Source organism: Pipistrellus hanaki (genome assembly GCF_964339955.1).
Source record: "Pipistrellus hanaki genome assembly, chromosome: 2".
NCBI lineage: Eukaryota > Metazoa > Chordata > Mammalia > Chiroptera > Vespertilionidae > Pipistrellus > Pipistrellus hanaki.
The window spans coordinates 170786534-170814049 of NC_140504.1; the positions used below are offsets into that span (position 1 = coordinate 170786534).

The window sequence follows — 27516 nt, forward strand, 5'->3', positions numbered from 1 at the left end:
CACTGACATTGCTCTGAGATGCTCAGGCACTCTTTCAAAATAACCCTTTCCCAGCCAGACCAGGTCAATGCGGCCCCGATCAGGGGCAGGGCTCCCCAGCCCTTCAGCCATGATTGTTTTGTTTTGCCCCAATCTCTTCTGACCTGAGTGAAAGCAGACTTGAGAAGACCGGGGACAATGAGTCTGCATTCCCATCTCCTCCCTGATCATCCAGTGAAAGATAACTCAGTACAGGAAGCAGCATTTCCAAGAGCCTCTTTCCGTGTGGGGATACTGGAGAAGAGAATGCAGAGGAGGGGATGAGAGAGGGAGGGGTCAGCAGGGCAGCGGGCCTCCTCTTATCCACCGCCTTGAAGCCACTGCAGGACCATCCCTTGGCCCTGAATGACATGCCGTCTCCCTCCCCCCAGGTGGGGGACAACTCAGTACAATGTCAAGCAAAGGCAGCAATTTCTTGCAGAGTTTGCACAGTGCAGGGAGCAATCGGAGAAACAGAACAGCAGACTAGCTGAAGCCGTGCTGCTTTCTGGGCCGAGGGAGATGGAGGGGGGGTCAGAGGTATTAGGAGCTCTGGAGCCCCAGGGGAGGAGCACAGGTCTCCCGGGCAGCAAGGTGATGAGCAAGAACCCTGGTTTGGGTGTCAGGGCTCCTCGCAACGCAGTCTCAGATTGTGCTACATTTCATTTCCAAGGAAGTACTCTTGGAGGGTTCTATTGTCTTTAAAGGGTGCTTCTGCCCTCCTCGAGGCTGGCAGTAAAGAAGAGCTGGGGCAGGCTCGCCCTGGTGGGTGCCATGCCCCGGGGAGGACTGGCTTGACCTCAGTGCCGTGCAACCGGCAGTGATCCCACAGGGGATGGGCGGCTCGGGCGCCCTCTCTCTGGAGCTCCTAGGTTCTGCCTCGGCCAGTCCTGGCAGCGCCCGGGCCGTGTGCCTTTCCCGGGAGAGCTGGTGGTGGGATTGCCTGGACGGCAGCCATTCTGGAGACAGTTCTTTCCCGCAGGGTCACACCCGCCCTGGTCCAACCAAGACGTGGCTCATCCGTGGAGCCTCATTCATCCCCAAGGCCCATCACGGTCTTCCCTGCAGGGAAGCCATCTTTGAAGGGAGCGGGAGGGATTCAACAGAGCAGAAATGTTTAGTCAGCGCTCTGAGTCATTCTCACGGTTCCTGCCCGTAGCCAGCATTGCCGCAGGGCCTTTGTCTTCCAGAGCCTGCCTGAGCACAGGAGACGAGTGACAGAGCCCCCGTCTGAGATCAGCTCCGGGCTTCACCTGGGCTGCGGGGAGGGAGGGTTCGGGGCCAGGATACAGTCCCTAGCCGTGAGCTGGTCCCAGGGTGGAGAGACCTCTGGGGATTCTTGTTCCTTCCTCCCCCACCATCTCTTCTGAAAGAACAGACGCTCCCGCCTTGAGCTCCCTCCTCCCCTGCGACGGGCTGGTTCCAGAGCTGCTTCTCAGGCCCCTGCACCCGGGGTGCTGAGAAACAGACCCCGACCTCCAGCCGGTCTCCAACACACACACATATCAGCCTCACATGACTTCACCCTCCTGGGGGCAGATCTAGGTGGAATCAGTCACTTATTTGGTACAAAGGGTTAAAAAGAATCATTCCCAAGGTCAACATGGGGCGGGGTCACTGCCCATTAGAGATGGAACTGAGGAGTGGGCCTACCCTGGCGGCTTTGGCAGCTGGGGTTGCAGGCAGCTCTATCCACACGCCAGGCGCCACGTCTGGCTGGCACTCCCCCTGTGCTAACCCACCCACCCCCGAGGCCAGGGGCACCGGCCTCCAGCTACCCAGCGGGAGCCTCTCTGCTGGCAGCTCCCACCTTCTCAGAATCATGTCTTTCTGGGCCCTTTGAGGAACGAGGGTGACGTCCCCCTTCCCTGGGGGTGGCTGCATGGCCTGAGGATCGCCATTCAGTGCTACATCGGCAGGTGTCTACACGTTCACCATAAGCCCACCGCCCTCGTGTGTTTTCACACCATCCTGAGGGCGAGCTCTCTGAGGTGAGCACATCACAGACAGGACACAGAGCACCTCCCTGCGCGCGGTCCTCCCTCTCCCACCCTCGGACCAGAGTGCAGAGCCCGTGGCTTCACTGTAGAAACCGTGAGACGTGCAGGCGTTACCCAGCCCTGGCAATGGGAGAGGATTTCTGCAGAGAGAGAGGGTGGGACCCAGCTGGCCCTCCCTCTCTTCCACGCACACAGTGGTCTCGTGCTGATACAGAATGCAGGCTCAGGCCCAGGCGCTCATAGCGCTGGTTTCTTTACTGCCCGTATTACCTACTCTTTGTCTGTGGGCAGGACTGACGGGGTCCTGGTTTCCTCCCCTTGTGTTTTGGGAGGAAAGGTGGATCCTGCCCAAAAGGGACGCCCCTTGGTGGAGATGGCAGTATCTCCAGAGAGCTTCCCTCAGAACCCACCTCCTTTGGTTACAGATGGAGACCAAGCACTCAGGCTCTGAGCCTGCACTGCCTCCGGCACATGGAGTCACTGCAGCATTGGGGATGATGTCTAGGGAAGAGAGAGCTTGCCCCATTCCGTGACACCCTCCCCCATACTCTTTCCTTCCCAAACACGGATCCAAGGGCTGCTATATCCAGCTCCTGCACAACCTCTCACCTTTCACCCTTGACCTAAGCCAGACTTCAGTCCCGGCACTGGTCCCACCCACAGAACCCAGCCTGCAGACCAAGTCAGAGTGTGAGCAGCTTTGCGAAGCTCCAGCCAGATAGGTGGGATGAAAGCAGAGCGGGTAGGTGCCAGGAGCAGGCCAGGTCACTCTCCAGCGGGCAGCAGGCGTGGGCAGCGGGAGAGCTCAGGGAGGCAGGGAGGCCGAGCATGAGTATTGCTTGTATAGAGCTGGTGGCTGTGGCAGACCAGAGTCCAGAGCCAGGCTGTCTGTGGGGTAGGAGGCTGGAGCCCACATGAGCTGAGCTCCCAGGTGGACCCTGGTCTAGGAATGAGCAGGACAGAGCCCCAGATGAACTTCAGGCAGCTAATCCCCAGGCAGGATTCTCAGAGCAAGTCTGTCCTGTCCTCCGTAACCCAGCAATCAGCCCCACCCTCGGCACCTCCTCACAGGCCAGGCCCTACTAGGATGAGCCCAGTGGGTTCAGGGCCACCCTCTGAGCCTGGAGAGGACACAGGTGCCTCCAGGGACTGTCTGCTCTGGCAGAGTACATGCCCTCTGAGGCAGCCTCCTGGCCGGCCACACCTCCCGCCCACACCGGCTGGGTCCCCTGGAGAGCTCCTTTGGCATGTCAGAGGTGCGGGGGCTTGGAGGGAGACAGAAGGTGAGGAGCAGTGCTAAGGGAGGTACCGGAACTTCCCCCTAAGGTGTCTGGCCAGCAGCCCTGCAAACTAAGACCTCCAGTGTTTTGCTTGTCGGAAGGAGGTGGCTCCAGCCTGAGGGAGGAAGCAGTCTCCAAGGCCTCAGCTCCCCAGGCACCTTTGCTTCCCAGGCCCTCGCCAGGGCCCTAGCCGGGCATGCTCCATGCTGCAGACGCATTCAGTGGGCAAAGCTGCCGGCGGAGGGGTGTCCGGGCTCCCAGAGGGGCCTGGTGTGGCCAGCTGCAGTGGATGCTACATTCCTCAGAAAAGGTAGCAGTGCTGGGAGAGGCAGAGGTGGGACAAAGAACGAGACAGAACACTCGCAGGGATCACCAAGAAGAGGAACAGGCAGGGACACTCGGGCTCTGCCCCGGGCACAGGAGCAGGCAGGATGGACCAATGGCCACCCCCGATTCCATCCCCGGACCGAGGGGGTGTTGTGTCCACACACAACACTCATTTGGGTTTCTTTTCAACACGACACAGAAGGACATGGAGTTCAGCCCACGTAGTCACCAAGACTGACTATACCCAGACACATGAACAGATGTAACATGGTCACACACAGACAGAAACACACACACACACACACACACACACACACACACACATTACACTCTCCACCGCCAGCTGGGACGAGCCCAGTAGCCAACAGGCATGCAGCAGGGCGAGGGGCCAGAACGACGTGAAGACTATGTACAGGGGGGGAGGGGGCCAGCAGGCGCCCCTTCCCACACCACAGCCAGCCTCCTCCTGGGGTCCTCAGGGGCACGAGGGGCTGGTGGCACTCTCCAGGGAGGACTGGGACAGGCGCCGGGTGAGGGAGCCGAGGGTCGAGTCTGCCACGGAGGAGGTGGGGAAGAGTTTGTACCAGCCGGTGACGGCGGCACTCAGGTCCAGCTCGTCCAGCATGATCTGGGCCATGCCCATGAAGCACTTGTGGTCCATGCGGCCGTAGTCTCCCCAGACGATCACCTGCCGGTGGGAGAAGAGAGAGGAGCTGAGCCACCTCCCTGGCTCCAGGCCTGGCCGGGGGGCCCAGGAGCCTACGGGTTCCGCCAGGGCACACATGGGTGGGACCCAGAGAGCGGAAACCTGGGCTGACTTCAAACAACTTGCCGCACACTGAGCGCCTGTGGACTTTAAATACAGTGTCTCCGTTGTTGCAGCCATCCAGGTAGCTGCATGTTATTTCCACAGAGAGGAAACTGCTGCTCAAAGAGGTGAATGAACGAACCCAGAGATGCACAGTCACGGGTGGCAGAGCCGGGCATGGAGCCTGGGTCCGACTTCTGGAGCTCCCAGCGTCCCAGAGGGCAGCCTTCTCCGGGAAGGAGCAGGTGGAGACACCAGGTCCCGCTCCGCTGCAGCTCATGGCGGGGCCCCGGTAAGCCCCTTGCCCTCCCTGGACCTCAGCGTTCCCATCCATCCAGAAAACCGGGAGAGGGGAATAGATTAGATTGCTAGCTCAGCCATTTTCGAACTTGTGTTTTTCTTGGTAAATTCTTTTTTCAAAGGAGAATTCAAATATATCTTTAAAAATGGACAAGCAAGACCAAACTTTCCCCCACAGAACCCCAGGGCTCATCGGTTCTGACTGTTTGCAGCAGCACGTGCCTTTGCTATGGCACCACCTCAGCACAGAGGAACAGTGTGGATGAGAAGTCACAGCTCAGACAGCCCCTGGCTCAAGCCTCTCCTCTGTCACCCGCGGCCTCAGGCATGGCCGACAGCCCACCGCCACCGCCGCTGTTCAGAGTCAGCGAGTAGCCTTCTGTGTGACAGGCACTGTGCAGGGCCCTCGAAGGCCTCTCTCGTTTGATCTTCACTACATACCACAGCTGGTAAGCGATCAAGCTAGAACTTGAATCCAGAGGCAGACCATTACTATGCTCTATCTCCGGTAACCTCGTGGGCGCCTCAGGCTCTTCATCTCTGAAACAGGCATGATAATCCCTCCCTCCCAGGACCATAGTGAAGGGTTTGTCACTCTCACGGAGTGAGAGTCATCTTGACCTGGGCTCGACTCGGCTCAGCAAGTCCCCAGCTGGCACCCCACACCAGCCACTACCTTTCTTACCCTCGTTTGTGAAATGGGAGTCGCCCTGCTTTGCAGGTTCGTCTGGAGGATGGAGCGAGGTCACAGTAGGAAGCAGCTCACAGCCTGGCGTGAAGCCGATGCACCGCGAGCCAGCACCAGGTGGGACCTGGGTGGTCGAGCTACCCTCCACCCCTTGGTTTCCTTATGAGTCAGCCGGGGGGGCAATCGCACCTCACTGGGTCATGAAAATAAATGGGCAACACATATGAATGCCCTTGGCATTCGTACCTGGCACAAATGAAACGGATTTCAAATGGTGACGGGCAGTCTTGAGCGCTGCCCTCTCACACTCACCTGTAGCACCCTGCCCTGGGGCCCCTCGTCAAAGAGCAGAGCCTGCTGGTACAGGGGGTCACAGGTCTTCTTGGCCACCTTTGTCTTCTTCTTGGCCAAGCAGGCCCCATTCTCAAGCAGGTAAACCTTGATATAGGTGGCTGAGGGATGGGAGAGAGCATGATGGGGATGGGTCAGGAGAGACTGCGATGGCCTGTCCCTCCCCAACCCCCAGGTGACCCCACAGGTGAACACCAGGATGAGTAGGACGAGCTGGCTAGTCAAAGAGTCTGACTCAAACACTGGTTCCTCCACCCTCCCCTAACCTCACCCCTATTTCCTGGCCTTTGGGGCAAGTGGTGACTCCAGTGTTGAGAATACTGATTTAGGCCAATGGGGAACTGAGGACTCACTAGACCCAGACAGTATCCTCCTCTCTGGCAGGACCCCATTCCCAAAAGCCTTCTCCCGACTGCCCAGCCTCACCTGGGAGAGATTTGGAGCCAGGCTTGGGGGTCAGGCCCCGCGCCTCGATCACTTCCACCTCCAACTGGCCACTCCGGTCCATGATGGCAACATGCACATCCCCTGCAAGGGAGAAGAGGGACAGTCCAGGCAGAGCCAGACCAGCTGCTGAGCAGAACACCAGCCCGCAGGGGCACTGCCACCTGGAAAGGGCACGAGATGAAGAAAACTGCAAGTGGGAGAACTGGCCTTGGGAGACATATTAAAGCAGCCGAGGAACACGATAATAGGTCCCTGGGGGTGGGGTGGGGGTATGACCCTCAAGGGACATGCTTGGGGACCAAAAGTGGCTATTAAACTCTCATCTACGTCTGGCTAGCTGAGAAGCTCCTCTTTTACTGAGCAGAATAGGCAAGTTTGGCGACAGAGCTTCCGGAGTCAGGAACACAGAGGGAGGCTGTGGGCTCAGTGGCTCTTACCTTCTACACAGCAGCCCTCAGTCACTCCCCTACATACATGTCAAATATTCAAAGACTATCAGCTTGAGGAGATGCTGAGAGATAAGCCTTCCCAGGACAGGAGGTGCTCCCTGGGAACCAGGGCCTGCATGCATCATCGCCAAAGGATGGAGGGAGGGCCGGCAGATTTCCTGGGAGCAGAGGACTGAGAACTCCTCATGGTGCTCCCACAAAACGGGACACCCAGCTGGGGCAAGCTGTGTGTGTGGAATCGTGCCAGCCATATGATTTCTAGAACTCTTAGCGTCAGTCACTTGGAACATCCTCCCAAGCAGTGCAGAAGCAGAAGCCTGATGCAGAAAAACTAAAATAGAGCTGACTATGGGCTCGGTACCCATTTTAGATTCTCTGAGCCATTATGCAATTGCTTGTATTTGCATACTTTGGAAGATGCAAATACAAACACAGACATTCTGGAATTTGTCCCCCTTTCTCCAACTCTTCCTGACCTCCCCACTGGGAAATGGAGGGAGATGTCTCAGGAACCAATCTCTCTGTCTCACCATCCCCAAGATGAGCAAACACAAACCTGTCATTCCCAGTTTGGGACACCAGAGGGCACCACACGCATAGTTCTAGGCTGTGTTGGCGCATTTGCCTAGTGGAAGTGGCTGCTCCTCTCACTGCCTCCCAGCTCTTGGCTGGGCTCAGGACTGCTGAGAGAAGCAGACTCCGGGCCCCTAAGAGTCTGAAAGCAAGTGCTGAGAATTAGCCAGTCCAACCCAAGAGCCAGCTAAGAGCTGACGCTCACCCTTGGGGCGCACCCCTCTTCCTGCAGACAGAGACTCCGGTGTGTGCAGGGGGAGGAAGACAGGGCAGTGCAGTGGGAAGAGCCCTGCGGGAATGAAATCCCAGCTCACTGTATGGCTCACAGCGGGGCGCTGTCTGCACTCAGCTTCCTCGCATGCTTGAGGTCAGACGCTGCTTGAGTCAGACTGTGGGGAAGAGGGTGGCCAGGAGGCATCTCTGGGGAGACTGGTCCTGGGAACAGCTGCTTGGAGCCAACACATCCACTAGCTAACGGAGAGGAAGGAGCCAGAACGGCAGCACAGACTTCAGGAACTACTCCTGGCTACAGGAAAGGGGGATGGAAAACTACTACGGGCTTCTGGGTGCCGGACACTATTAGAAGTCAAATAAGATGCAGTTCCTAGGATCAAATGAAATACTTCATGCAAAGCATGAACTCCCTACCCCCAACTCTCAATAAAAGAACAAGCCTCAATACATTGCTGATAGTGAAGGCAGGTGTTTTCACTCCCATTTTATAGATGAAGGAACAGACGAGACCGGTTTGACTCAATGGATAGAGCGTCGACTTGGGGACTGAAGGGTCCCGGGTTCGATTCCAGTCAAGGGCATGTACCTTGGTTGCGGGCATATCCCCAGTAGGGGGTGTGCAAGAGGCAGCTGATCGATGACTCTCATCGATGTTTCTAACTCTATCTCTCTCCATTCTTCTCTGTAAAAAATCAATAAAATATATTTTAAAAAAAATTATATAGATGAAGGAACAGGCTGAGAGAAGAGACTTCCCCAAGGCCGCTCAGAGAACTGGTGATGGAGCCAGCCCCGTGAAAACCAATGCCGTGCTGATCTGTTCGCCCTTTTCGGTCCAGCACTTAGCAGAGCCGGCGGAGTGTAGTGGAGCGAGGAGGGATGGCTGGAGAGTGTGGTGAGCGAGGAGGGATGGCTGGGAGAGTGTGGTGAGCGAGGAGGGATGGCTGGAGAGAGTGGTGAGAGAGGAGGGATGGCTGGAGAGTGTGGTGATCGAGGAGGGATGGCTGGAGAGAGTGGTGAGCGAGGAGGGATGGCTGCAGAGTGTGGTGGAGTGAGGAGGGATGGCTGGAGAGTGTGGTGAGCGAGGAGGGATGGCTGGAGAGAGTGGTGAGCGAGGAGGGATGGCTGGAGAGTGTGGTGAGCGAGGAGGGATGGCTGGAGAGTGTGGTGAGCGAGGAGGGATGGCTGGAGAGTGTGGTGAGCGAGGAGGGATGGCTGGAGAGTGTGGTGAGCGAGGAGGGATGTGCCGGGAGGGCTGCTGCGGTGGCCTTCCCCTCGGAGGGCGGGTCCTGAGTGCTGTGCTCACTCTGCGCTGGCAGGGACGCTGAGTGAGGCTCAGGTGACCCAGGGCCCTGCTGAGCTCACCCTCTCTGCCATCACCCCACTCGCCCTACCCTCACCAAGACTCACCCATTGGCGGAGTTGCCAGCGTCTGTCGCCCCACAATCTGGGCTGGTCCCAGCCCATCCAGGAAATCGCTGAACTGGCTTTCGGCCCCCAGCCGGGTGGTGGGGAAGATGAACCTGGGAAGGAGGCAGAGGGGCACGTGAGGGCATCTGGCTGGTGGGCTGCAGCTGCTCTGCCTCCAAGGCGAGGGGCACTCCCCTCTTGCCTCAGTTTCCCCCTCTCCATGGTGTAAGGGACTACTTTGGCTGGGGACAGTTTGAAACCAAATCAAGAAATGAGGTGGTGCCGAAACCCGGTTTGGCTCAGCGGTAGAGCGTCAGTCTGTGGACTGAGAGGTCCCGAGTTTGATTCCGGTCAAGGGCATGTACTTTGGTTGTGGGCACATCCCCGGTGGGGGTGGGGGGCAGCTGGTCGATGTTTCTCTCTCATCGACATGTCTAGCTCTCTATCTCTCTCCCTTCCTCTCTGTAAAAAATCAATAAAATATACTAAAAAAGAAAGAAAGAAAGAAAGAAAGAAAGAAAGAAAGAAAGAGAAATGAGGTGGTGTCCAAAACAGCCACTGAGTCCAAACTAGCACAATTACAGGGTTCAGGTTCATGATAAGTGGTGGTAGGTGCGCCATGGATGTGTGTCTGGGGTGGGAAAGCAGTAACAAAAAAAAAAAAAAAAAAACTTACAGTGATTGGTGGAACAGTCCAGATCTTTAACAATTTGTCCCGCGTCCAGCGGCATTTTAAAAAAGTCCTGATTTTTCGAAAAATTGGGACTTTTTTAAAAATGCCGCGGGACACGGGACAAATAGTTAAAGATCGGGACTGTCCCGCCAAAAGCGGGACATCCGGTCACCTTACTCTAAGGTGTCCTGTGTGCGGCAGCAGAGGAAGGACAGGTGAGGGAGGACTGGCCCAGGTTCACTCATGAGCTACAATGGACCAAAGAAAGCTCTCAGGTCTGAAACAATTCAGGCCAGAGAGTTTAAAGGTTGTCCCAGAACAAATCGCCTGCTGGGCGGCGTGGCCGGGAGTCCCCTGGGCCAGTGACAGACAGGGAGGAAGACAGGCTGTGTGTGCTCGTCAGAGGCCGCGTGTCTGCCCTCCACACCCCAGGAAGGGGTTTCGGGCTCGCCTACTCTTATTGGTCTGTTCCGCAGGTAGCTCTGGCATATCTCAGTATCATAGCCAGAGTTAAAGGAGACAGCGTTTGGCCTGAGAGTGCTCACTAGACCCCAGGATAAGAAGCACTGATCTGAAGTGCCCAGGGATTGCCCGCAGATGGTAGGGCACAATACATGCTGATGGCTGCTTGCATTCATGGCTGTAGGCATAGCAGTGAGATACGTGAGCATAGAATCTTAAGTAATCCTGAAATCATTGTGACTTAATGAGGCCAAGTCAGAAAACCTTAGTTGTACACTGTAGTTTCCTAATTTAGAGGAGATTGGAGGGACTTTCACATTTTTGACTGCAGCTCACATGGAGTCAAATGTAAGAAACACTTTTAATGTCCCAGACCTATGTGTGCCCATCCTTTAAAACAACTGACACAGAAGTCCACAAGGCAATTCATCCTCACTCCATAGGATACAAGTGAATCTCTATTCCTTTTTCTAATACTGGTTTTACCCTCTGAACCGATTTTACTTCCTGCCTATGAATTACCAACCACCCACAGTTTGGAAAACTCTGATCCAGTCCCATCTCCTTCCCTGAGCTCCAAGCAAGGCCACTTGTGAGACCTCCACTTATTTGAGACATAACAATGGTTCTAGATTTATAGGATTTGAATCATTTTTTCCTTTCAAACCCTCTCCTCTGGAGCGGGGCCGTGTGTAGGTGCTGGGAGGCGGGAGGCATGAAATATACAGAAGGGAGGAACCACTTCCAGGCCACTGGGGTATCCGAATGCAAGAAACAGCAATGGGGGCCTCGGCACTGGTCATCCAGGGGAGAGGAATGGGGAAGGTAAGGGCACAGGAACACAGCATCTGGGTTGATGTTCTCCAGTTGGGAAAACCAACTGGAGATGTTCCCTCTCTGCTCTGGCTCTATGACTAGAGGACGGGCGGCGGGGAGGAAGGGGCAGGTTGGGGTGGGCTGCACGCACGTGCCCTCGGAGCTGTTGCTGTTGGTGCTCCCATCGGTGGACTCCCGGCTTCCCTGGCGTGTGACCCGACTCCGCATCTCCACGGCGATGCCAGTCTCCGTGCTCCTCCGGATGTTGCTGCGCAGCTTCTTGGTGGTCCCTTCTGTGGCCATTCCCCCACGCCAAGCACAGAAAGGGAACAAGGTCAGATCACCAATGAGGCCTCTCTGAGAAGGCTACTCAAAGTCACCCTTTTGGGAGGGGGCGTTGTGGGCAGGGCTGTGGCTGCCAACAGGGGCATTGCTGAAATGACCTCTAGAGCTGGTTTGCAGCTGAACCCTGGCCTTGCTCAGGGCAGTGACACAGACAAAGCTGATCAGAAAGATGGCTGGAGGCAGAAAGAGGCTGGGGGTATATGGAGTTACCAGGTAGAGTGCCCCTCCCCCCCTGCAGCTCTTGGGTCCTCACCCTCATTCTTGCCAGGCTCCCCTGACAGCTACCCATTCAATTTCAGCCTTTGCTCAAAGGTTGTGTTCCTGCCTCTTTCTTCTGGAAAGTTTGCCTTTTGCTGGATCTGCTCACCCGCATGCACCTATCTCACTCAGACCTCACAGCCACCTCTCTGATACCTTCACAGGCCCTATAACAACCTGGATGGGAGGCCTGGGCACTCTCAGACTAACATGCATTCTCCAGGTGGGTCTGGACATGAAGAGGTGATTAGGGAAGCAAGAGTAAGAGAGGATGGCTGGGTTGGCCTGAATTGAGTATGGCTTTGAAGAGGTCTGTAGAAGACTCCTAGAAGGTGTGCAGTGAGAACTCCTCCCCCTCAACCCCTGTGTCTCGGTGCCTCCTGCTCCCATCCTGGGCCACGACTCAGCCTTGCAGGAAACATGGGGCACTGTGCCTCTCCTAGCAGCACACCATCCTGCCTGGGTTTCCATGGCAACCTACTTGCATTGCAATGTGGTCCCTCTAGATACCCTCCCCTCCTGGGGCAGGCAGGATCACAGAAGCCAGGTTGAGGGTTTGCATGGACTTCCCTGCTAAAGCTGGGCTGCCCGAGGAGCTTGATGGGGAGGGAAGTGCTGCTCAGACAGAAACTGTACCAAAGGAGCCCTTTGCTATCACTGGTTAGAGACCCAGGCAAATTAAGAATGAAGTTGGTTATAGGAGTGGGGAGAGGTGGGGTAAGGGTGGGGGTGGGGGTGGGGTGGAATAGGCACTACAGCCCCCTTAAAGACAATGGGGAAGGGGGAGCTGGTTACCATGGCAACCCACCCATATCCAGTGGTGAGGATATTCAAGACCTGCCCTGGGAAGAGGGGTGCTTTATTCCTCTTGCTTTGTCCTACTTATCTTTCAGGAAATCCCACTGGGAGAGGAAAGGCCAAAAGGGCTAGCATCACTGGCAGACAGATGGAATGGGAGGTGATAAGGAGAAATGTCTCCTTTCAAACCGTCCCAGCTTCTGGGATGTTGGAATAGCTAACTATCCAGGAATCAGTGAGGCCATCAACTTGTCTGTCTGTCTGCCTGCCTTACACACAGTCATGTTAGCTCATCCATACTTCTTTCATACTGACCGGCATAAACAGACACACGCAAGTGCTGACAATCACATTTATGAAGACGGTGATCTTACATCCAAGGTTATGTGTGTGTTCATACAATAGTCACACAAGGTACTTCCAGGGTTTAATCATACATACACAAGACATTCTCTGTCACATAAATGTGTCCTTCACACCATAACACTTGCAGTTCAAACTATCCGTTCAATCACACACATAGATGCACACCCGCAAATGGTGCATGACCCACCACACAGTGGGTGTCAAGGGACTCACCCTGTCCCTGGCTCCTAACTGCCAATCCCGCTAATGCAGTTAGAAGAGAGATAGGTCTGTGGTAGCTGCACTCTACCCTCCCTCCCCTCGAATTCTCTACACACAACACCCATCCTGAGATGAAGTCAGAGACTTGTCACCATATTACCTCAGTCCCCTTCTCCTAGAGCTTGGGAAAACTTTGGCCCATTTGGGAGAAAATTTTCCTTCTTTGAGCAGACCTTTCCAATCCACTGTGATGCCTGGTAAGGGAATGCAGAATCCTTGAAATGTTAGTGACACCTGGACTAGCCCTCTGCCCCTGCTATTTCACAGATGGGGAGGCTGAGGTCCAAGCATCCATAAGGCTGACTCCCAGTCTACTGATGCGATACTTCTCACTCTTCTCCACCAATTCCACACTTATTTGAATTGTGATTCAGCAGAGACTAAGTTCCATGTCTTCTGGGTGGGGAGAAAGGTCTTGCAACCTTAGAGAACATTTCTCTACTGTTTCAAACCTGTCCAGTCCCTGAACTCTGTTGACCAAGGAAGTAACTTTATAAAGCCTCTCTTTCCAGAGAACAGGGACAAATTGCTTGCAATAATTCTGTGGTCACTGGAGATTGAAAGACTCCAGGAACCATCCCATCTGTCTCACCACATACAAGGGAGAGGCAGTCACAGCTCCCAGCGGCACTCTATTGCATCTCCTGGAATGATGGCTCAGCTTTCTCCCCACCTGACTCCAGCCCAGAGCCCAAGAGGAGCTGCTGTCCTCGGTGCTGAAAAGAAGAGCTCAATGTGGGCAGGAGCTGGGACAGCCCTGGATGGCCTGTGTGGAACCAGTCTAAGGCTAGACCAGAAGCCACTTGTGCCCTGAGACCCCAAAGCTCTCGCCCTACCCTATTCACTGCTCCCACAACATAGAGAATGTTAGAGCTAGAAGAAAGCTTGGAAAGAGTCCTTTCTAGCTCCATTATCCAGTGGTAACAGGCCCACAGGGAAAGTGTCTTTTCCAGGGTCCCATGAGGAGTTGAAGCCAGGATTAGTAGTTTTTGGAAGCTACTCTATGGCAAGTGAGGAATAACCTGGAATGTGAAGGCAGGAGGCAAGGAACTAGAGGGAAGGCTGGTGTGACAGTCCAGGCTTTGAAGCAAAGAGGAGGGAGTGGGTGGAGCTTGAGCCAATGCAGGGTATGAATAAAGAGGAGGAAGGAGACCCCTGGGAAGGCAAACCCAGAGCCCAGAAGACTGGGGTCCAGGACAGGAGTTCTTCCCCGCTTCACACAGCCCAGCCCTGCAGGGAACTGAGCCATCCCACCTGGGGAACCTGGAGGTACTCTGATGTACCTTTGTCCAGAAGAGAGTTTGCAGAGCTGATTCCCCAGGTGAGTCAGCCCCATACATCCTTCAGGAGCCAGACTCTCCCACCCAAGCTAGGACACTGACAACCCCAAGGCTTGGGAGGGGAAAAAAAGGGACATGGAATTATAGATGGGAGAGGGGTATGCCACAGCAAGGGGCTATGAAAGCCAGAGATGTCACTTGTTTTTTGGCCCTACTGTTTGACCATGGGAAATAATAACACCGACAACGTATCAAGTGTCTACTATGCACAAGGTTGTTGACTTTACGTCTCCTATGTCACTTAATCCCCTGGGCAACTCTGCAAGGCACAGATATTGTCCTTATTGTACACACGAGTTGGCGAACTCAGAGAGGTGAAGTCATTTGCCTCAGTCCCCAGCTACCCTGTTTCCCCGAAAATAAGACAGTGTCTTATATTAATTTTTTCTCCCAAAGTTGCGCTAGTTCTTATTTTCAGGGGATGTCTTATCTTTCCATGTGCTAAGTCTTATTTTCAGAGGATGTCTGTATTTTCGAGGAAACACGGTAGTAAATGACAGGGTGTGGCTCTGAAGGCCACCTTGAATCCCTTCTTCAGGCTCCAACACTTCATCAATGAAATGAGCTCCTTGGACTAGATGAACTCAAGGGGCCCTCCCTGCTCTGACATTCGGTGACTGGATGATTCATAGAGATCTTCAGTTAGAAGGACATGTGTGTATGCCTCTGGCTCAGGCCCCAGACCTTAAGCCTTGCCTTGCCTACCACAGGGACAAATGATGCAGAAGCCTCACCATCACTCATCTCCCATTGAAGCTGGAGGTCTCCTTGGTGTCCACTCCAATCCCTGCCTGCTGACTGGTAGCCTAGGTAGGTGGACAGTCCCAGCCAGATCACTGGACTCTCTCCTAGTGACTCGGCCCTGCCCTGGCTCTGAAAGACCGTTCCTCTGAATCGCTTTGGGCACGAAGGAGCCTTTGGATTGGAAGCTGTCTCAGTTGGAGATCAGCAGGGCTTGGTTTTTTCAAGACAGATTCCTGGGGGCCAATACCTCTTCAACCTCCTAACCTTAACATTCCCCCCCCCCCACTTGGTCCTGCCCCAGCCCAACCGCTGGATCTCCAGGCCTCCTCTTCCTGACTCCCTCATGTCAGGCCTACACTGTGGATGTTCACAGGGGCCATGCCCACCCTGGGGCATTGATAACTGCAAGCCCCCTCCTCACTTAGCATATCCCTGAGCCAGAAACCACATCCCAGCCTGTGTGCTGGAAAAGACCATCCCTCGTGCTCCTGTGGAGGGCTTTATAAAAAGCTATTTTAAGGCCAGGAAAAGTCCCCCACCCCCAGCCCCAACTGGGACTCTCGAAGAGCATTCTCCCCGGATGCTCCGGCACCCCGCCCCCTCACCGCCCCCATCCAGCTGCCTATTTGAAGGTTTCTCAGGGAAGTTGTTACTCTGAGAAAAATAAGCAGGAAGAGATTTTAATACACAACCAGCTGGCGTCTGGGCTGATGCCACACAGTGAGGAGGTCTTGGTGGGGAGGGCTGGTTCCTCTGTGATGTAGGGACCAGGTGTGACTGTGTGTGACAAGATTTCTGTGACCATGGGCACTGTGTTTGTGTGTGTGTGTGTGTGTGTGTGTGTGTGTGTGTGTGAGAGAGAGAGAGAGAGAGAGAGAGGGAGAGTGTACAAGAGAGAGAGCGTGCGCTTCAGTGACCTGGTTCCGTCTGTGTTTGTGTGAACTGCATGATGACTAGCTTTATGTGTGACCATGTACAGTGTGAATGATTATCTTGTCCTTTCCTGGCAGTAGGGTAGTGGCTTACTTAAGCAACTGAGCAGCACACTATTCATATAACCAGGTATAACCAGGCAAGGCATGTGACTTTGTGTGTATCTCTCTCGTGTGACTTTGTAATGTATGTGTGTGACCGGGTAACTACATTTGTGTGGCTCTTTGTACTTAGGAAACTTGGAGGTCACCCGTGAGGCTGAATCATGGGGTTGTGTGTGCCTGTGAAGTTGTGAGACTTAGCAGAGGGCCAGGAACCAGGCGGCTGCTTAATAAACAAATGCTGAATAATGTATAAGTTTGTACATGGAGGCAGCACAGGGTAATGGTGAGGAGCATGAACTCAGAAGCCCAGTGCTGGGGTGTGAATGCTCCTACCAGCTATCTTACTTACTGAAGCTTCTCACTCCCTTCCTCTGTGCTTCAGTACTTGCCTCACAGAGTTATACGAGGACTCAGTGAGTCAGGACATGTACTGGGCCTAGAATAGCACCTGGTATATGGTAAGTGCTACATAAGTGTCTGTAAGGTGACCCGCCCCGCCCTGGCACCCCACACCCCCTCACCAGGCTGGGGGAGCTGGAGCGTGCTCTTGCTCCACTGGGTCAGGCCCACAATGGCCACCATCTTGGCGCCGAGGCTGCTACGCCGCTTCTTAGCGGTGGTGGTCCCGGGCCCGGGCCCGGCCTGCTGAGATGCGCAGATTTCACTGCTGATGCTGGAGCTCCGAACCACATTCCTGGAGCCTGCAGCTGAGGCTGGACTTGGCTCCCCGTTAAACATGGTCCCAGGGGCCGCAGAGCCGCAGGCAACTCTATGGGGAGATAAAGAGACAAAGGGGGTCCGCCATCAGACCCCTGGGCCCTCTACCGCAGCCACCACTTAGCTGTGTGACCTCAGGCAAGTCACTGGGCCTCAGTGAGGTTGTGAGGAGTCAGTGAGCAAATAAATGTAAAGAGTGTTCACAGAGTCTGGCTCAATAAATGAAACCATTCTTATTAGCGCATGTCTACTCTGGCAAGCAACGGGGTTCGGTGGTAAGGGCAGAGGCTGTGGAGTTAAATGGCCCACTCCTGGATTCCAAAGGCCTCTACACACTAGCTGTGTGACCTTGAGACCACCATCCTGGGGTTTCGGTGAACTCTTCAGCAAAACAAGAAGCACAAGCACTTACCTCATAAGATTGTCCTAGGGATTACACCGGTGCCTGGGAAAGTGCCTGGAACAGCATCAGGCACAGAGTGAACATTCAGTAAGTGTTAGCGATGGTCAATTCACAGCCAATAATAACAACAGGGAGAGCAAAACTGGCTCCAGCCTCTGCGGGCTGCGAGGAGGCTCTCCTGCTTGAAAGGGAGGGCACATAGGGGTATAAAGAAGCAGGCAAGAGGCCCCCTTAACTGCACTGCTGAGAGCAGCCACCACAAGCTCTTTAACCTATCTCCTTCCAATCTCTTTCCTATGCATCTACAAAAATAACTGAATTAATGCTACACACACTATTGTAATTCTGGCATTTTTCATTTATCTTTATATCACAAACATTTCCCAATGTCATTAACACTTTGCATACATGGCTTTTTGATTAATAAATGTTTTTTTTAAATGTTTTAAAAAACATATTTTCATTGATTTTAGAGAGGAAGGGAGAGGGAGTGAGAGATAGAAACATCAATGATGAGAGAAAATCATTGATCGGCTACCTCCTGCACACCACCTACTGGGGATCAAGCCCATAACCCGGGCATGTGCCCTGACTGGACTCAAACTCTGACCTGGTTCATAGGTCAATGCTCAACCACTGAGCCACACCAGCTGGAGGGCTTACTGTTTAAATGTTTTGATGCCCACAATATCCCATTGTATGGAGGGAGCATAATTAACTGAAATATTTCAATATAGTTACTTCTTAGATCAGTTGCAATTTTCTTCTATTTCTCTCTGTTTCCCCATCCCCCTCTTTCCTTCCCTCCTGTTTTTAAACAACACAGCAATAAACATCTTTCTACATTGATTTTTTTTCTGCTTATTTCCTTAGGATTGATTCCCAGAAATGGAGTGACTAGTTTAAGCGGGTGTGGACACTGCTGGTAGCTTCCCCAACATCCATTCTCTCTCCCTGCTTCCTAACACACTGGTTTTATCCAGTACCACCCCACCACCCCGCCTTGATTAGTTTAAGCTAGTCAATGAGTGTCAGTCACCTTGGTAACTCTTACTGGTCCATGTGACAAGGTTGGCCTAATCTAATGGAGCGCTCTCTCTCTCTCTCTCTCTCTCTCTCTGGCTCTCTCTCTCTCTCTGGCTCTCTGGCTCTCGCTCTCGCTCTCACTCTCTCTCTTTCCTGCTTCCCCTAGGATGAAGCCAGTGTGCTAAGGGCAGCACAGCACAAAGACAGAAAGGGCTTCGGACCACCCTGAGCCGGCCTTTCTCTGGCCTTTCTGAAACATGAGATATGTATTTTTCTTTGCTTAAGTCAGTTTGAATCAGGGTTCTCTGTTACACCCAAAAGCATCCCACCTGATACTAAGGGCATAAACATTTTTTGATTCTTGGAATATGTTGTTAAATTCCTTTCCAAAGTATACAAATGGACTCCCCATTAGCTGCATTCAACAAGTATCTAAGCCCTTGAAATTCCAAGGCCTCTGTTGAGTGCCAAAGATACAGTAGTGAGCCAGGCCAACTTCGTCCTGCTCTCCTAAAGCCTCCACTCCAGGAGGAGATAGATAGTGAATAACTAACAATGCAATTAAGCAGTTAAGGGTGGTTCTGATGAGTGTGGGGGAGAGGACAGAGGGCCCTGGGAACCACTCTGGGGACCAGGCGGCAGGCATCGTTGGCTCCATGTTGTACAGACGTGGGATCTCTGGTATCAGCCCTAGGACTTGGCCGAAAGTCTGATGCTCAGGCCAAGTATTGCAGACGAGGCTATTCTAGCATGTTCTGCACCCAGTCCTTCCAGGCTCTGTCCTGGCCTGCAGTGTCTTCCCAGGGCAGATTCCATCCCCAGGACTCGGGCACTTTGCTAGATTCTCTGCTCTCAGATCTGTCACCGTGAGGAAACCCAACTTTTCAAAAGCACGAAGAAAGGGGTGAGAAAGGGAAGGCACCCCTCCAGCTCACGAGGAAGACAGCTCCCAGACAGCTGACAATGGCTGCCTGGTCTCCAGGTCTGTGCGGCTCCTGCGGGCTGGGAGTTAGGGCTGCCAGTGGGGAAGAGTCAAAGCCGTGTCTTGCCTTCTTTGTGGCTGTTTGGACTGTTCTCACTCACCCTGCGATGTGTGTGGAGCCCTGGGTTGTATTTCTCTATCCATCCCCCATCAACACTGCAGCTGATGGAAAGTCCCCTGGACTTGGGCCTGTGATGATCTCTTCTCTTTACTTTCCAATTCTAGTGCCAGTTGGGGCGTGTTTTGGGGCATCTGCACGGCCTTTTGGTGGGTGGTGAGAGAGTGCTTACCTGATACTTTGAAGCGTAAGCCTAACTGGCTCTTGACAGTATTTGTTAGGTGTGTGGTTATCTCCATGTCACAGATGAGAAAGCTGCCTCTCACAGATGTCGAGGCCTCGCTCACCTGACTTGGCTAAGAAGTGGCCAGGCCTGCACTCGAACCCAGGTCTCCAGTTTCCACAAAGAGTCAGACACACTCTGCAGCCCCTGCACCTTCAACCCAGAACCCACCCCAAGATGTGGGCTTTTCCCTGAGTCTCTGGGCTCTTTGAGAAAACTGCCACAGAGCAGCCAGACAACAGGACACTCAAGTACACCACTCCCAGGGGATGAGAAGGTAAAAGGGTAAGGGACAAAATTCCTGACCCTGCCAACCCAGGGACTCATATTTCCTCATGAATAATCAATGGCACCAACAAGCGGATGGCTTGACATCCAGGACTCTGCACCCTCCAGAGCCACATTCTCATCTTTAACCGCCCAGGGGCCTGAGAGCTGAAGAGTGCCTGAGAGGGCGGAGTCTGTGAGCACACATGCAGTGGCAGGCTCAGGACTGGGCTCTAGTTGCTTCTATGGCAGCCAGTCCAGTTCAAGAGGGACAAGACAGAGAGACAGACAGAGCCAGCCACCTGGCCCCTATGAGGAAGGAAGTCCTACTGCATAGCAACCCCTGAGCCATCAGGCCACAGGGACAGGAAAAGGGCAGCAGGGAGAGGGGGCCGGCAAGATACAGAACACAGAACCTCACCTCCCTGTGGTTTAAAAGATTGCTGATTGAATGACATCCTTTCCACAAAAATTACTTCAAAATTCCCGCCAATGAGCAGCTCTCCTTTCCCAGCCCAGTTTGGGGCACCCCGAGGAGGGGCATTGTCCCCGGATCTCATTGGATCAGGGGGCCTTGCTGTCAGGTTCTCCCTGCGGACCCTGCTCTGTGGCTACAACTACAGCTCAGACTCACCCTCGGGAGCAGCGGTGGCCAACCTTTCCGAGCTCAGTCGGCGGCGACCGCTGCTCTGGAGGGAGCTGCTGCCCTGGCTGCTGCTCCGACTGCCGCCAAAGCTCCACACTAGCAAGTACCGCCCCACGTCCCCACGGGACAAGCCTTGTTTTCTTCCTGACCCTTGATGTTTGGCCGGAGGTCCGAGTACCCAGCTGATGAGAACAGGCTCAGGAGTTGAAACTGACTTGCCATCCCTTTCCCACCCTGAGCCTCTCATCTGGCAAAGTTTGGAAAGCAAGGTCCAGAATGGGAGGCACTCCCAGTCCCAGAAAGTTGGTGACAAATTAGAGCTCCAAGCCAAGTCTCCTAACTCCCAGGTTCCACATCACCTGCCGATGCCCTCCTCGCCGCTCACCTTGAAGAAAACCCAGACTCACCAAACTGAGGACTCTGAGCGCGGTGTTCCACATCACAGGGGGCTGCGCCCCACCCAGCAGCACTCCCCTCGGGCACTCACGGGCGGCTTCTGTGAACTTCTTCAGGGACACCAGTTTTCAAGAAAGGAGGTGAAGGCAATCAGGGTAGCTCCCAGGAGGAGGTGATGTGATAAGACTCTGGAAGGAAAGAGGAGAGCTTAGAGGAGAGACTAGAGAAGATGTCTGTCTTCAAGGGCTTCCAGTAGCTCATGGAGTAAAAAGACAGATTTTGGACAAGACCTCGAGCTATAGAACCAAGAGCAGTGTTTCCCAAAGTGTGGTACGCGTACCCCCAGGGGTACGGGAAGAGTTGGGAGGGTTGGGTACATGTTGCACCGGAATTTGATGGGGATATGAACTGCACCTAATTCTACATTCTCATGAGTATGAGGGGTACTCAGCGTTACGAAAATTATAGAAGGGATACACATGTGTCAAAAGTTTGGAAAACACTGACCTAGAGCAAACCATTTCAATCCTCATTCTGTTTCCTCCTTCATAAAACTGCCCAAACAGCCGGGACCGGTTTGGCTCAATGGATAGAGGACTGAAAGGTCCCGGGTTCGATTCCGGTCAAGGGCATGTACCTTGGTTGCGGGCATATCCCCAGTAAGGGGGTGTGCAAGAGGCAGTTGATTGATGACTCTCTCTCTCATCGATGTTTCTTACTCTCTATCTCTCTCCCTTCCTCTCTGTACAAAATCAATTAAAAAAAAAAAAACAAGAAAAACTGCCCAAACGCCTAGGTCCTCCCCTCCCTCACCACATCCCCTCCCCCCAAGGCCTTTAGGAACCTTTAATGTTAACCTGCTGGAGCTGAAGCTCCACCCACAACTTTAAGACTTTTAACACTTGGAGGTCTCATCCAGGTCCAAATGCTGATCAACTCTAAACTCTGTTCTCCCTTCCTCTGTCCTCCCCCTGACTAATGAATGGGGTCTGTGTCCCTCCCCAGACACTCTGTAACATGCCCAGCAGTCAGGAATGCTGAGGGTAGGTGGGTGGGGAGCAGGGGGGACTCCTGACTCCACCCCCAGCCATGTGACCCTAAGCAAGTCACTCGGCTTCCCTGAACCTCCATCTCCTCTTCTATAAAATGCACCTACTGGCCACCTGGCCCCAGCTGGACTCTCCAGGCTGCACTGGGGAGCAGGTGAGATCAGGAGGAGCAGGAAAGCACAGTGATTAAAAACCCAGGCTTTACCCTAGCTGGTCTGGCTCAGTGGATAGAATATCGACCTGCGGACTGAAGGGTCCTGGGTTCAATTCTGGTCGAGGGCACATGCCCGGGTTGTGGGCTTGATCCCCAGGAGTGGGTGTGCAAGAGACAGCCAATCAATGATTCTCTCTCACCGATGATGTTTCTTTCTCTCCCTCTCTCTCCCTCTCTCTCTCCCTCCCTCCCTCCCTGTCCCTTCCTCTCAGAAATCAATAAAAATATATTAAAAAACAAAAAACAACAACAACAACAACAAAAAAAACACACCAGGCTTTGGAGGCAGATAAACCCAGAACTGCCGCTTATAAGCTATATGACACAGGGACATTTCCTTAACAAACCTCCTGAGCCCACCCTTCCTCATCTCTAAAGTGGGAATAATAATGACAGCCTTGGGATTCTTGGGTGAAATATTATAAAATAAGGATTGGTACGTGTCAAATGCTCACTTGGGCAGTTACATTATTACTACTCATAGGGGTGCCTTTACAAACGGTAAAGAACTGCACAGGTGTTAGTGCTTATGGGTCTGAATTACACACCAGATGCAACCACCTCACGAGGAGGCTCAGAGACCGACAGAGTGGCCTCCCACTCCAGCCCTGGGTGCTTCCCGAGGGTGGAAGCACTGGGTCCCTGTGCCTCTCAGTTGGAGGAGAGCTGCCATGTGAGGCTGTGCTCTCTTTTGCCAGCATCTTCGTGCCTGGGCCCTCGCTGGGTGCTGGACCTGGCATTTGAGATCCCTATTCCAACCACAGTCCAGTGCCAGGGCTGCCCACCACATCACCCATGCCACTCTGCCCATGCCAGAGGCCAGTGCCTGCATCCACAGAAGGGAAGAGGAGTTCCCTCGTTTCTAGAATTTCCTTTCCCCACAAGGGACATACTGGTGGGTGAGAGGGCTGGTACGGGGTGGGAGAGGAAGGCTGGGCTGTAGCAGCACAGCCAGCCTGAGTGGGGAACACTGGGCCAGCTCTCCTCCTGATTGTGTCACCGTTATCTCCCCCAACACAGGCTCTCACACACTCTACACACACAGGGAGGGACACAGGGCACAGGTGATACACACGTAAAGACACAATCACGTGCATACACAGATATGCACACATACCGTTAAGATACTCAGCCACACAAAGGCACGCAGCCCGGCCAGCATGGCTCAGTGGTTGAGTGTTGACCTATGAATCAGAAGATCACAGCTCGATTCCTGGTTGGGGCACATGCTGGGTTGTGGGCTCGACCCCCAGTAGGGAGCATACAGGAGGCAGTCGATCAATAATTCTCTCTCAACATGAATGCTTCTATCTAGCTCTCCCTCTCCCTTCCTCTCTTAAATCAATACAAATATATTTAACACACACACAGAAGCAGCCACACTGATAGCCACAGGCCTTCACACCACCACATCTACCCACACATACACCCTCCCCATGGCCCTCTCCAGCCCAAAGAGGCAGGAAAAGCCTTATCCCTTTGGAGGGCAAGTTCCCAGGAAGTGTCTTACCTGGATCTGTGGGGTCCCTTGGTCAAAGCACACCCACCAGCTCTGAGCTGGTGCTTGTGTGAGCTTGAAAACACACACACACACACATACACAAACACACACACACACACACACACACACACACACACGCGCGCGCGCGCTTGCGCTTGCCCAATCTCACCCACCTAGCCCCCATCCCAGCAGGCCGGACAAAGGAGCTCATCGGTGAGGTTTGTGGTGAGGAGATGAGAAGGCTGGCAGGGAGCAGCTGCTGTCACCATGGCTACCGAACTGACCCACTTCTTCTCCACCTAGCCTGGCCCACCCCATCACACACAGTAAAGGGGCAGCCCTCTGAGGGTGTGGTAAGGGATGGACTGAGCATCAGATAGGCTGCACCCTGCATGGGAAGGCAATATCCAGACATCCCTTGAGGAGAGCAGGGTTCTAAAGAGACGGCCTCTGGGAGACCTAACCCCTGGTCCACCCCAGCATCGGGGTTTCTGGCCTCAGGGACCCACATGGGTCATGCACTTGCCCTGGACACATTCTCAGACACAGTTCACACAGCAAGGCAGGGTGTGGAAGGGCCAGGCCCAAACCTGTGTCCCCCAGACTCCAAGGTCTCAGGACATAAAAGGTGAGGCAGACTCAGAGCTGGGTGAGCCCTGTGTCCTGTTGGGGACGAGGTTCCTGTGGGCAGGGCTTGCCTGCCCCCCTCAGGCCAGGGGTTGCTGGGGCATGGCCATGCATCTCCCCTCAGAGACGGGGACATGGAGGAATAACAAGCCCTCAGACAGCTCAGCCTTGTGAAGCAACAGCTCACAAAGCAGAATGAATCACTCCCGTGTGACAGCCTCCAGGAGAAAGTAAAAACCCCTCACCAAGGCCTCGGAGCCAAGTGACCCCACTCACCCCGTGCTCTGGCCCCTCCTCTGCATTCCAGTCACACTGGCCTTCTTTTCATGCCTTTGTCAGCAGTCTGCCCGGGGTGCTCTTCTCCAGCCTGCCTCCACCCTCCTGCTCCGGGCCGATGTCCGCTGCACTGCCTGGGCCTGGCTGATCCCTCTGCGTTGCTCAGTCCCAGTTTGAATGTCATTTCCTGGGAGAGTCTTCCCAGAGGAGGTGAGTCCCATGTCGTGCTCCCCTCGACTCTGTACTGCCCCTGCCTGCTGTGGGTGCATTGTGTCCCCACACAAAAGACAGGTTGAGGTCCTAACCCTGGTATCTCAGAGAATGACCTCAGAATAGGGTCACTGCAGATCTGATTAGTTGGGTTGAGATCATTCTGGAGTAGCGTGGATCTGTAATCCAATATGAACAATGTCCTTATAAGAAGCTAGCCATGGCACGGCCAGTGTGGCTCAGTTGGTTGAGCATTGTCCCATGTACCGCCAGTTTGATTCCTGGTCAGAGCTCATGCCCGGGTTGCAGGCTTGATCCCCATTAGGGGGGGAGGGGGGAGGCATGCAGGAGGCAGCCGATTGATGTTTCTCTCTCACATCGATGTTTCTGTCTCTATCTCCCTCTTCCTCCCTCTCTCTGAAATCAATAAAAACATATTATAAAAAGAAGAAGGAGGAGGAGGAGGAGGCCACGTGAAGACAAAGATGCTTAGGGAGAATGCATTGACAATGGAGGCAGAGATTAGAGTGATGCAGCAACAAGCCAAGGCTCGCCAAGGATGGCCAGCTGTCACCCAAATCCTGGAGAGACCCATGGAACAGAGTCTCCCTCAGAGCTCTCAGGAGGAACCTGGCCAACACCTTGACTTTGGACTCTAGTCTCCAGGATTGTGAGAAAATAAATGTAGGTTGTTTAAGCCGTCTAGTCCATTGTACTTGGTTATAGCTGCCCTAGGAAATTAACATACTGTCAGTCCTAACTTGTTCAGTGCCTGCCACCCACCCCCACCCCCACCCCCTGGCTGTGTGCTGCTTAGAAATAGGAACCACTCATCTTCTCCATCCTAAACCCCCAGTGCCCGGCACAGATCTGGCATACAGTAGGGCTCTGTAAATATTTGAGGAATGAATGAGTGGTGACCTAAAATAAATATGAAATTAACTGTAATTATAACTGGGTAGTAGAATTGCAACTCATTTTTATTTCTTTCATGTGACATACTATGCTTTTGAAAGTTACCTCTTTAGAAATGGTATTAATGTTTTCATCAAGAAAAAAACTAAGTACACATTTTTATTTGCAAAATGCACATTAAAATAACAGACATTTATACCACTGTGCATTTTGTTAAGAGGGAAAAGTTCTGCTCTATGTTTGATAACTGCCTTTTTATTGATTAATTGATTCTTCCTTATGTCACCAGAGTGCTTTCCGGAGTCAAATTTACAGAGTTCGAGCTCTGGGGACTTGTGAAACACAGGTTCCAGGCGGGCAGGATCCAGGCAGACTGTGCATGCTTCTCACCATCTCTGTTACCCACTGCCTCTTGGAGCTGGTGGGATCGGGCCAGATGTGGCACCTGCCACATGACAGGGCTGCTAGACTTGTCACTTGATAGCACCACCAGCCCTAGCCTAAGACACTCCCAAACAAAAGCAAGCTCTTCCCTCAGTGAATACACGGCACAGCGCCTCTCAGATTTAAATGTGCACACCAGTCACCTGGGCGAGTTGTTGAAATGCAGATTCTGATTCCATGGGTCCCAGGTGGAACAGGGGACTCTGCATTTCTTACAAACTCTCAGGACCATGAGAGATAAAGATAACATCCTCTGGTTGTTCTGCAGGAGTGAACTCTTCCGGGTGGGGAGACCAGAGAAGGCATCATGGGGCAAAGCACTGCAGAGCACCTCAAAAGATAGGGGGGATCTGGAGAGGAAGAGGTGGCAAGAAAGAAGTGGGAACTACCTGGAAAGGCCCAGAGAGAAAACTTTAGGCTCAGAGACTGGTGCAGTTGGCGTGGGAGGGAGGTACCACTATGAAGAGAGGGCTGGAAAGGTAGGCTGGGATCAGCCAATGAAGGCCTCTGAATGAGGGCTGAGAGGCCTGGCTTTAATCCTGGAGGGAGTGAAATCTGACATGACTTAGATGCGGTGTCTTACAGAAATCAATCTGACACCGAGCGCAGAGTCAGAAGAAAGCCTGACAGCAGGAAGAGCAGTCAGGAGGCCGCCGGTAAGAAGGGCTGCCCGGCTTCACCTGGTGCAGGTGCCGAGGAAAAAGTGACCAGGTGTCACGGGGGGGCTTGGGGGCTGCCTAGAGTTAATGATGGGGCAAGGCTGGGGAGAGGGAAACAACCAGAATCCAAAATGACGTACAGGAAAGGTGGGGACTCAGAGGTGCCATCAGCAGAGGAAATAGTTGGCTTCGGGGGAAGATGAGTCCTCATTTTACATATGATAAGTCTGAGATGATACTGCAACTCCCACACGGAGGCGTTGGGCAGGCAAGCAGATGCACTGGAGCTCAGAAGGGCCATGTGCGTGGGCAGGCTTTGGGTATGTTCCCCAGAGGGAAAACTGGGATACAGGAAGGAAGGAGAATGCCCAGAGAAGAGTGTAGAGTGAGGAAAGGGCCAGAGATAATGCCCAGGGCTTGGAGAAAAGTGAAATCCATCGAAGGGTAGAGGATCAGTGGGAGAATTTGGAGAAGATGCCTGAGTACACAGATGGCCAATCTGGAGATCCCAGTCTTTGAACCGCACCCTGACACTGGGACCAAGGCCTGCCCAGCCCAGCCCAGGAGGGAGGCCGGGGAGCATCCTTACTCTATCCTACGAGCAGGCCTGAAAATGAGCGCAGACTGTAATGGAAAGAAGACTTTGGATGGGTACAGAAGGGGGCTAGATCCCCTGGGGAGGTCCCAAGGATCCTGGGGCCCCCCAGCACTTATTCTGGCTCAGCCCAAACTCAGGAGGACAATCCCCCCAGCCAAACGCACACACAGGACAGAGTCACACCCAGGCGGCTACAGAACCCCTTCCCCCAGGGGGAGGGCAGAGAAGGTGGGGGAAGAGACCTTTGGAACAAAGCCTTA

The 27516-nt window shown here is 53.7% G+C and overlaps 1 protein-coding gene across 5 annotated transcripts in view; it reads right to left on the reverse strand.

Annotated features, from left to right (window-relative positions):
• Positions 1 to 3667: 3667 nt before the first annotated feature.
• Positions 3668 to 27516, reverse strand: part of RIMS3 (regulating synaptic membrane exocytosis 3) — a 33897-nt gene continuing 10048 nt past the window's right edge. The window contains exons 2-9 of one of the 5 annotated variants that reach the window (XM_084874701.1): positions 20775 to 20951; positions 17115 to 17159; positions 16507 to 16754; positions 10988 to 11129; positions 8886 to 8998; positions 6199 to 6300; positions 5734 to 5873; positions 3668 to 4313 (exon numbers count right to left, since the gene is read on the reverse strand). In XM_084874701.1, coding sequence (XP_084730827.1) covers positions 4101 to 4313; positions 5734 to 5873; positions 6199 to 6300; positions 8886 to 8998; positions 10988 to 11129; positions 16507 to 16754; positions 17115 to 17119 — 963 coding nt within the window. In that variant the 5' untranslated portion in view covers positions 17120 to 17159; positions 20775 to 20951 and the 3' untranslated portion in view covers positions 3668 to 4100. Of the gene's footprint in view, positions 4314 to 5733; positions 5874 to 6198; positions 6301 to 8885; positions 8999 to 10987; positions 11130 to 16506; positions 16755 to 17114; positions 17160 to 20752; positions 20952 to 27516 lie in introns of all 5 variants that reach the window. The other 4 variants (XM_084874702.1, XM_084874700.1, XM_084874703.1 and 1 more) reach the window with 4 other exon arrangements.